A 9,950-nucleotide genomic window follows, 5' to 3' on the forward strand; every position below is an offset into this window, starting at 1 on the left:
GAGAGCGCCGGAAAGGGAAAACCGAGCCGCCATTTTGAATCCTCATTCACGGCTGTAATGCAAATGGCTTCCTCCTCGGTATACAAGTGCACTTCCATGCCAGGAAAAAAAAAACTACATTTTGCCGCCTATGTAGTCCCCTATTTATACAAATAGGAGTCATTCAGGATTCAATTATGTTTTTGCTCGGCGTTAGCAAGTTAGAGGTTTTTAGCTTTCTCCTGAAATGTTTTCTTTTATTTCTTCTTCCTCAGGGCAGTAAAACTCGCTTTCGCTGTGAACACTGTCGTTATCGCTATCCATGCTGTAAAATTAATGCTATTATGCTGAGAAATGCTGGCAAAAATGTATAAGATTTTTGATAATCTTATAAATAAATCTTATTAAAAAAAAGATAAATGTTGACAAAAAATGCTACTATGTTTGTTGTTGTGAACGAGCGAGTCGCCAGAGGTCCATAACCGGGGTCTGTATTGTAGGATACAGACCCGCTCGCCAGCCAATCAGAGCGCAGGATTTGATGGAAACCGGACCGAAAAAAAATATATATATATATGGTAATTTCCCTTTATGTGAATGTGGTGAGTCACCGTGGCATGCCTAGGCATGTCCTCACATTGAATACAGTAGAAAGTCCAGCTGGCGTGGATTTCTCAAAAGTGCATGGCAACCACAGAGCTGCTTCACTTCAGAAATCAAACCGTGAGCTGTTCGCGTCGGAGAAAAACCCTGCGAGAGAAAATGCCTGTAAGTAGCCATAGTTTTTTGTTACGCATAAACATATGGTACTGAAAGCACTGCCATCCAGAAGGCGCTGCTGTATTTTATTGAGTAGTGTAATGGGTTTGTTTGTGTTTATGGAACTTTTGCTGTGGGTTCACATGGCCTTGTGGGCCTGCTGCTCTTCCCCCACATGGCCCATGCTGTTATGTACGCATTATGGTAGACTTATTAATATGGTTATTTTGTTAATCTGTGAAACATTTAAGTACTTTAGCTTTGCTGTCAGTCCTACTAATACTTAAGGTAACGTGTATAAAAGGTAAACTTGGGTAAAGTAAATGTGTGTAAAAAAAATCTGATTTAATTTTAGTAGTATATTGAGATCCTTGTCACATTACTAATTTAATTTCCATAAGAATATACTAATAGAAAATACAATCCTGACATTTTTATTTTGGCTATACTTTCATTTAACTCTTCCAATGCCAGCTGTTTTTCCCTGTGACGTAATCAGGAGGCGAGCAAAGATTTATGACGTTTAATTTTGGCTTACAATATATTTTTTTTATTTATGATAACCTGTGCTGTTGAATATTTGTGGATCGTTTTAATTGAGAGCCCTTTATTTTTACCACTGATTTGTGTGTGTGTGTGTGTGTGTGTGAAACAGCTGGCCAAAGACTTATTAAACCCGCCTCTCGACTTTGAGAGGAGACAACATAAGAAGAAAAGACTGGTACAGAGTCCAAACTCCTACTTTATGGATGTGAAATGCCCAGGTATAATGCACCCTAGAAACACCCGCACTTGCCATAGCATGGTATATGTCATGTCTGAAATGAATTTCTTTATTCATTAAACATACTTGCTACACAGCTTAGTGAAGGAACATTCAAGGGGCATAACAAAAGATCTGTTACAGTTGAATAAATGTAAACATCCATCATGCTGTGACTGCACAAAACAAAGCAGCTTGAGTTATGTGTATAACTAAAAATGTTCTAGATAAACTCTAAATTGTCCAATGTATTCAAACCTCTAAGTTATTTTGAGATTCACACTACTTCTTAAAGTTTCCATTGTCAGTACAAATCACTGTTTTAATCCACAGTATTATATTTTTATTTATTTATTTTTTATATATATATATAAAAAAGCCAGCTAGTGGCCTAGTGGTTAGCGTGTCCACCTCTCGATCGGGAGATTGCGAGTTCTACTCACGGTTGGGTCATACCAAAGACCATCGTAAAAATGGTACCTACTGCCATCTGGCAAGGCACGCTGCAATACAGATGCGAGTGGGGAGTCAAACTCTCATGGTTACCAGAGGACTAGCCCCACTGTAACCCTAGCTATGTAATAGGCGAGAGGCCGAGGGCTATGGAGATCGGCGCTGCCCTATGCGCCACATGGTGTGAGAAGGACTTTTATTTTATATATATGTGTGCATAGCATTCATTTGTTATGCACAGCTTTCATGTAAATAAATGTCAGCTTTTGAAACCCTGTGCCAATTAAAGTTTATTATTATATTAGATTAGATTCACTTTATTCATCCCACATCAGGGAAATTCACGTGTTACAGTAGCAAGAAAATGTCATACAGATAACAAATAAAACTGAAATAAAAATTAGACAGATGAAAGATTAAATACAGAGGGCTATTTGCGTTATCTACCGTGAAAAAGTATAGAAATATTGCCTTATTGAGAGGCTCAGAAAAAATTGCACATTACAGGTAGACTCTGTGTGTGTGTATATATATATATATATATATATATATATACACAAATTATGTATAAAAATAGTTTAAGGCTTATATTATTGCACATAATAATTGCATCAATTATATTATTATTATTAAGTACCAAAGACAAAGTAGGACTGGATGACCAACAGGATGAGTGACAGCACTACAGATCATAAATACTGTCATTGAGCAGTAAGTGTAAAGTTTGATAGTGGGCAATGAAGATCTTTTAACCGTCACATTTTGTTGTTGAGATTTAATCTACTCCTAACTTCTGAAACATTTTATAAAGTGAGCTCGACTTGATTAACACTCATGATAAAACATCATGAGGTACTGAACTGACTAAACAATCAGTTCAGTACTTGGCTGTTAAAGTGCTTTGGCATCTCTGGAAAGAACATAAGGGTTAAGCATGCATGATAAATTTATCATCTGTCTGCAGGTTGCTATAAAATCACAACAGTGTTCAGCCATGCCCAGACTGTGGTGTTGTGTGTTGGGTGTTCCACAGTCCTCTGCCAGCCCACAGGAGGAAAGGCCAGGTTAACTGAGGGTGAGTATTTCAGTTACACGCATAACTGAAAGTCATTAAAACCATCTTTTTTTAAAAATGAAGTGTTTTAAGACAACTTAGATAAACGTGATTCTATTGCTGGGTTTCACGTGATGTCACATCCTCATCATTAGTTATTCAGAACTTTAGCTAGCGGTCTACCAAAGCTCAGTTGACAAAGCATTTGTACGGAGAAGGCGCATTGCTCGGATGAAAAATGCCTTACGCTTGCGTTGTTTTAGGTTGTTCGAATCGATCAAACCGTGAAACTGAAAAGTTTCTTCAGGGTTCCCCGTGAACTAATTTAAAAAAAAAAAGGGGAGGTGAACGAAAACAGGATTTCACAAAAAGACATCAAGAAAGGTGGCTTTTGAACCTCTCACCGAAATCAAAGGGAGCCAAGTCGAGGCATGCTTGAGTTTGCAGTGATTACATCATAAGGTTTGTATCTCCTTCTCAGCTATGTCCTTAGGGTTTTCCAAGTACTTTTCTTGCTTTGTGTCGTTATTTTACAGTACTTTTTTTTAGCCACAAAGCGGTAAAGTCCCCAGCTGTTTCGTTGTTTACTCCTCAAAGTCCATATGCATGAAGGTCGCGACAAAATTCTTCCCCAGCCGTACAGTCACGATGCGCCGTGATCACTTCTCCGGCTTGTTTAACTAAGATCCAGGTCTTTAAAGGGGTTTCTGATGATCTTTGTGAATGATTTCCCTGAGAGATAAGAGCCAACACAAGTGAGAATCAAGCGAACTGTTTTACACTTCAACTTGCAGCACTTCGTTGTAAAGACGCGACCGAAAAGCTTAAAAACCTACTTACACGGGCAAAAACAATACAGGATTCATTCAGCAGCGACTTGATACCGAGGTCCTTTACCCAGCCACATACAAAAAAGTAAGCCTCCATACTCTTCCACGCTTTCATCTGTTTTGCGGTGTAGAAGGATGTCTGCAACACCAGATAGTTCGAGATGTCGGGGAACTCGACTGAAGGGTAGTTTTCGAGATCGTATGACAAATCCTTCTTTCCCAGACTGTAGGGGTCAATTCCATTCTTCTGAATATATCTAAAGTGAGTAGTGGCTTCTAGATTACGAGCATACTAAGTTATCACTAGTTTGTTTGCACTACAGCAGCCGTTTAGACCACCAGCTATTTCACTTTCAGTAAAACTGCTAAGAAAAGTCATGTGACTGAAACCCAGCAATATTGCCATGCATGATACTAAAACCCCCTAACTGTGGTACAGTAGCTTAACACAATTCACTTTGTATTTCAACAGGTTGTTCTTTTCGAAGGAAGCACTGATGAAAATAATTAAATTGGATCCTTTGGATACAAAGAAATTGTTCCAGTTTCTTTATCTTTTCATTGATTGCAATGAGTGAAATGCCACTACAGTGATTTATGTGGGAGTTTATTTCTACTGCATCACTTTTCTGAATAAAGTCTGAGCAGTGCATCCTTCTGAGAGTCTAATCTTTGACCCCAACTGGCTGTTGGAAGCACAATTAAAGACAATTGCAGCCATTATCTTTCTTCTGTTGTACTTTGTTTCTAGGCACTTAGCCTAAACAGGTCTTGAACCAAGCACAACTGGCCTCATTCTGAAGTAACCACAGCCCTGGGAAGTTTAATGTACATTGAAAATAGGTTTCTTTGATTTATGAATGCTAGCAGCAGTTAGCTTTGTAAAATTAAGAATTTCAAGAAAGCTTCAATATATTTCCCCATACCCTACAGTGCTGTCAAATCCTTTGATAATTGGTCAGAAGGTGCCAGCTACAAGATGAAGCACAGGTTGTTACTACACGCATTTGAATACAGTATAATTTTTAGTTAATTTACATGGATCTGGATGGTAGAGGTTATAATTTGAGCCTAAAAGTTTATCAGATCAGTAAATTACTTTATGAAAGTCATTTGTATGATTTACTGAGAGTCTAGTGTCATTCCTTAAGTCAGGTAAAGCTAGCCCTAGGAGTTTCCTGATATTTTGGTTTCTCAGTAGCATGTCAAGCTCCATTTTGTCTTAACTTTAAGAGGAGAGAGTCTGGTGAGGGAAAGACTGTTACAAGTACTTCAGCTGATTAAGGTCTGTCTGAACTGTCCTTTGTATACTGTGCTTAAACATCTACATGTTTCAAGTGCATGAATAATTCTTGCTTGTTATTGAAGTGTGTGTGTGTGTGTGTGTGTGTGTGTGGTGGGGGGAAAATCCACCTTTTGTATGACAAACAACCCCCACACTGACTTACATAAGTCACTTGTATATAAATAGCAGTTGTAATGCAGGGATTGTATCATTTGTTTTCCCCTTGTAGGAAAATCCAAAGCAATTGTTTAAAAAAAAAAAAAAGCAATGCTTTCAGAGGAAGAAAATTTGGATTTTAACCTTATGCCCATCCACATTATTTGCCAGTCATGCTAAACCTTTCTGAACAGTACCTGCATATACACAAAAAGGTAACCCTACCCCCCATGGTCAAGTAAGGAAATTTAAAAAATAAATTACACAGGATAAAGCAGCTAGAGATAATGAGATGAGAAGTGCTAGTTGTTAACACTCCCAAAAAAACCAAAAAACCCACCAAAAAAAAAAAAAAAAAACTATTTTGAGCTGAACTCATCCTTTCAACCTGGAAAGAGAAATTAACACAAATGCACAGAGAATTAAGTGTTTTATTCAAGAACACATTTATTTGATCCACAGGTGAATAGTGAGGGGTTTTACCTTCATAGAAAGCATACAGATACCCTTCTTCAGCATTGAGCTTTTTCATATGGGGGAGACAAAATCAAGTTAGGGCTCATATAAAAGTGAACAGAATGAACACACCCACAAAACAGATTCAACGCACAACCAAGTAATACAAGTCAAACAGCAAAAAAAAAAAAAAAACCCACACACAACAACCCGCCACATCTTGGGCAAATAAAGCAACATACTAATTAGTTACTTACCACCATTTTGGATTGTACGTACACATTCTCTGAGACGTCTTACCATTAAAGTCAGTACCCGTCCCACTAAAGTTTCTTCCACAAACTTCAAAAGAAGGGAAATTTTGGGATTATTAAAGCACTTTGGATCAAAACTCGATCTCCTACTCAAATTAGGTCTTGATCACAGATTACCCAGTGAAAAGTCAAATTGGGGGTGCTCTCAAATTTAAAATTTGTGCAAATTTGATACCAAAAAAGGAGCTGCGTTAATGGAGGCAATGAATAAGAAAGTCACTGAGTCTGGCACTGTACTCCATGGCTTCTGGGACCCTCATCTTCATATGCTTCTCCACTGTACTTCCTCCTCTGGGCTTCATAATCCACCTCACAAAGGTCCACCTCTTCCATATCATCAGTCAGCATGACCTCATCTCGCTTGGGAAGCAGTCCCTCCAGCTGGGGATACATATTCTCTGGAAGCCAGTGTTTCTCTGGAAACTCAATCTGAAGTGGAACACACATTTTCAGCTAGGCATATACAAGTCCTGGTCTAAGCAAGCAAATTAACGTAGAGTAGACTTGTAGAAGAAAACCTGAAATTATACACTGTTACAAACTGACCTCAAACTGAACGAGGAGCTGTCCTTTCTCATATGGAGCTCTGTACACAGGCATGCCCTCATTCTGAATACACTTAAAGTCATTGTGTTTTATTACTTGACCTTGAAAGAAGAATCATAACATTATATACCACAAGCAAGTTATCAGATTTGGCCTTGAAACCAGAATGGTACTACCTGCAGGGGAGCTGATGATCAGCACTCTGTCATCTAGTGTGTGTATTGTCTTTCTGAACCCACAGAGGGCCTCGACAAGCTTTATCTGCATCTTCATAATTAGGTTGTCTTCCTGCCTCCGATATACAGGGTGGTCCTTTTGGTCCAGGACAATAACAACATCACCAGGTTCCAGGCCTGGTTCCTGATCCCCCTCTCCATGGAATGTGATCCTTTGGCCATCTTTCATACCTGAGGTTATTTATTTAAAACAAGTTTCAGTCTTAGCATGCCATGAAGGAAAACAAATGTAAGACTATGCAGAATTTTAGGAATCTTAAGTCCATCTCTATACACTAGTCATTCTCCAACACTGGCACATATACCTTTGTCAATGTGGACCTCAAGAATCTTCTTTTTACGCTCCACTTTGTGCCCATTGCAGTTCTTGCACCGGTCCTTGGCACTGAACCGCTCACCTTGTCCCTGGCATTCTGAGCACATGCTCTGAATCTGCTGAATCATTCCTGGTCCAATCTGTTGTACCTGTATTTGGACTCCTCTGCCTTTGCAATTTGAGCATTTCTCAAGAGTCCCTTTCTTTCCTCCATAACCTGGGAAACATTTTCATAAACTTAACACCATGTTCACACAAGACATTTTGTTCTGCTTTCTATAACGTGGAACACACCGATTTGCTCCAAAAGCACACACTACTGTATTAAATAGCACTTCAAAAATAGTTCACCACCAGAGGCGCACTACACGTGGAGTACCATTTCTACACATTACTTGCATAATTCATGTACAGGGAGTCAGTTTTTGATGTAGCGAATACAATTGGCTGTAGCCGCTCACTGACAGTTACTGAACAAAATCAGCTTGAGCTTAAATGCAACTTCTCTTACACAGTGTTTGTCAGTGCTTACCATCACATCTCTCACAGATCACATTCTTCTGGAGACCAAGTTTCCTGGTTGAACCATTGTACATTTCTTCAAGTGTGACACTAAGCTGATGAACCACATTTTTCCCTAATGTAAATGAGAGGGGGGGGATTAGCTATGGAACATTGAAACAATACCACTAATTATGTTAGTTTGCATACATATGCATCATGCTGATTAATTACTCCATAGGGACTTGATGACATGACCGTGGTAATGCCATTACTGTACATTTTAGAGTACTCAGCAATAGTTGGACTTCATTTAGTACAAATCTTTAACCTTGTGAACATGATGCATTTTGGGACTAGCTTACCTCTCCTTTCTCTCTGGGTTCTTCCTCCACCACCAAAGAACATATTGAAGATGTCCATAGGAGAGGAGAAACCTCCTCCACCCATGCCCCCTTCTTTGATGGCCTGTTCACCTCCTTGGTCATACAAGTCTCGCTTTTTAGGATCTGACAGGACTTCATAAGCTTGTGAAATAAGTTTGAACTTTAAGAAAAAAAAAAAAGTGCTGTGATTAGAAAAAAAAAAAAAGCTAGGACCAAGGTTTTCAAAGTGATCTTTCAACAATGAACCTTTACTGAGAAAAGCAGTTTAGGCTAACCAGGTAACAAAACACAGCCTGAGCAAGTAAATCACGTTTTACCAGCAGGTTAAAAGGAAAGAAAAAAAAATACTCCACTGTAGACACTATTAGTGAAGCAGTTAGAAAAAGGATTTCTTGATCAGGTAAAGAAAACTGGAAAAATAACCTAACAGCTGGCAAATATGGTCTACCAGTTTGGCCTGAGTTTTATCAGCTGGTAGCTGGAATGATATGGAACCAACTCCCAGAGGACATTAAAAATGCTCCTGCTGTTGGCAGCTTTAAATCTAGATTAAAAGACCAGGCTGTTTTCAGATGCTTTCTGCTAACTGATAAATATCATCTTTACATGTTTTAAACCTTACTTAACTTTTATTCTGCTGTTTTTTTACTGAACTTTTCATTTTATTATTGTATTTTTTCTCTCTTCTTCCCCCTTTATTTTATTTTCTATTGTTTACTGTTTTGCTTTTACCTCTGTAAAGCACATTGAACTGCCACTGTGTATGAAATGCGCTATATAAATAAACTTGCCTTGCCTTATTGTCAGGCCAGTAAACTCACTCACGTTTTAAAAAATATAGGTTGAAGGCAAATTGTTGAATAAAAATTACTTTTATTACATTAGTAAGTACGACAAGCAAGCGTTGCTTTACATAAGTATAATAAGAGAGGCTGTATTAATGCTCTGCTGTAGGTTAGCTTAGCCTAGCCTAGCATAACTATCCATAGAGCTCGCGGCGATTCCAGAAAGTTCCACACGGTTCTGTCAGCCGCTCCAGGGAGCTACACGCTGATGAAAATAAACACAGACATCTGGACACAGCAACTTACTCTTTCGCCTTCATTTGGATTTTTGTCCGGGTGGTATTTCAGGGCCAGTTTCCGATATGCTTTCTTGATTTCATCCGCAGAGGATTTCGGATTTACTCCAAGAATATCGTAGTAGCCGGTCTCCCGCACCATGTTTTATTTTTGGCAAGCTACAGAACAGGACCAGAGATTAGCCGGCTATAGACACTGAGCTAAAATTATCAGTTGTTTTCAAGCTAGGTACATAAACACTAGCTTGATTAGCAAAACAGTCACAAGTAGGAAAGATAAAAATTAAAAAAAAAAAAATTACTAGTTCAGCTGAATGTATCAGGTAACAGTTTGCTCATAAGTAATGCCCAAAATGTTCCCTGTGCAAGTGATAATGCTGGATAAAACGTCATACAGCATATTGCTGTGACAATGTTATTATAATAAACCGACTAACCACTTACATATTAATTTCCTTCAGAAATAGCCCTGGACCTGACAGTGCACCGGTTAGCCGGAGTCGCTGTGACTGAATGAAGATGGCCGCTGCGCCCTCTATATAAACAGTGGAGCTGCAGAACTTTCTGGAGCTTTGAGGCGGAAGTGTGTGCGGCCCGCCTCTCAGCCCGGAAACCTCGAGCTGCTGTTGGATGGAGATGACAAGTGTGCAGAGCAAAACTGCTCCTGTGTGTTTGCTCTACAATAACTTGCAAAGTCATGTTGCGGTCATATACAGTGCTGTAAAAGTTATAGATTTTTATGACGTCTACATTTTCGAGTCAGTACAAAAACCTTTTAGATTTCCAAACATTAGTTTTAAAGCTGGAAGTCATGGACAAATGGTTAGAGAAACAG

The 9,950-nt window shown here is 38.9% G+C and overlaps 2 protein-coding genes across 2 annotated transcripts; one reads left to right on the plus strand and one right to left on the minus strand.

Annotated features, from left to right (window-relative positions):
- The first annotated feature begins 640 nt into the window (after positions 1–640).
- On the plus strand, positions 641–4,496 carry rps27l (ribosomal protein S27 like). Its single transcript, XM_060914884.1, has 4 exons — positions 641–747; positions 1,394–1,502; positions 2,919–3,029; positions 4,311–4,496. Exons 1-4 carry the CDS (start codon positions 664–666, stop codon positions 4,334–4,336), a joined length of 330 nt encoding a protein of 109 aa, XP_060770867.1. The 5' UTR covers positions 641–663; the 3' UTR covers positions 4,337–4,496.
- A 1,196-nt stretch (positions 4,497–5,692) lies between these two features.
- dnaja (DnaJ heat shock protein family (Hsp40) member A) lies at positions 5,693–9,666 on the minus strand. Its single transcript, XM_060914883.1, has 8 exons — positions 9,560–9,666; positions 9,126–9,274; positions 8,014–8,194; positions 7,680–7,784; positions 7,137–7,364; positions 6,772–7,002; positions 6,596–6,696; positions 5,693–6,478 (listed from the first exon to the last, which is right to left on the minus strand). The coding sequence occupies exons 2-8, from the start codon at positions 9,255–9,257 to the stop codon at positions 6,266–6,268; spliced, it is 1,191 nt and encodes a 396-aa protein (XP_060770866.1). The 5' UTR covers positions 9,258–9,274; positions 9,560–9,666; the 3' UTR covers positions 5,693–6,265.
- Between the last annotated feature and the right edge of the window lie 284 nt (positions 9,667–9,950).

This window comes from Neoarius graeffei, chromosome 2 (genome assembly GCF_027579695.1).
Source record: "Neoarius graeffei isolate fNeoGra1 chromosome 2, fNeoGra1.pri, whole genome shotgun sequence".
Lineage (NCBI taxonomy): Eukaryota > Metazoa > Chordata > Actinopteri > Siluriformes > Ariidae > Neoarius > Neoarius graeffei.

Excerpts from the sequence above, each read along its gene's own strand:
- rps27l (XM_060914884.1), top strand. The coding sequence starts at position 664 with ATGGCAACCACAGAGCTGCTTCACTTCAGAAATCAAACCGTGAGCTGT. Across the intron at positions 748-1,393 it reads CCCTGCGAGAGAAAATGCCT|CTGGCCAAAGACTTATTAAA; the intron begins GTAAGTAGCCAT and ends TGTGTGAAACAG. Across the intron at positions 1,503-2,918 it reads TATGGATGTGAAATGCCCAG|GTTGCTATAAAATCACAACA; the intron begins GTATAATGCACC and ends ATCTGTCTGCAG.
- dnaja (XM_060914883.1), bottom strand. The coding sequence starts at position 9,257 with ATGGTGCGGGAGACCGGCTACTACGATATTCTTGGAGTAAATCCGAAA. Across the intron at positions 7,365-7,679 it reads GATCTGTGAGAGATGTGATG|GTTATGGAGGAAAGAAAGGG; the intron begins GTAAGCACTGAC and ends AATGTTTCCCAG. Across the intron at positions 6,479-6,595 it reads AGCTCCTCGTTCAGTTTGAG|ATTGAGTTTCCAGAGAAACA; the intron begins GTCAGTTTGTAA and ends GTTCCACTTCAG.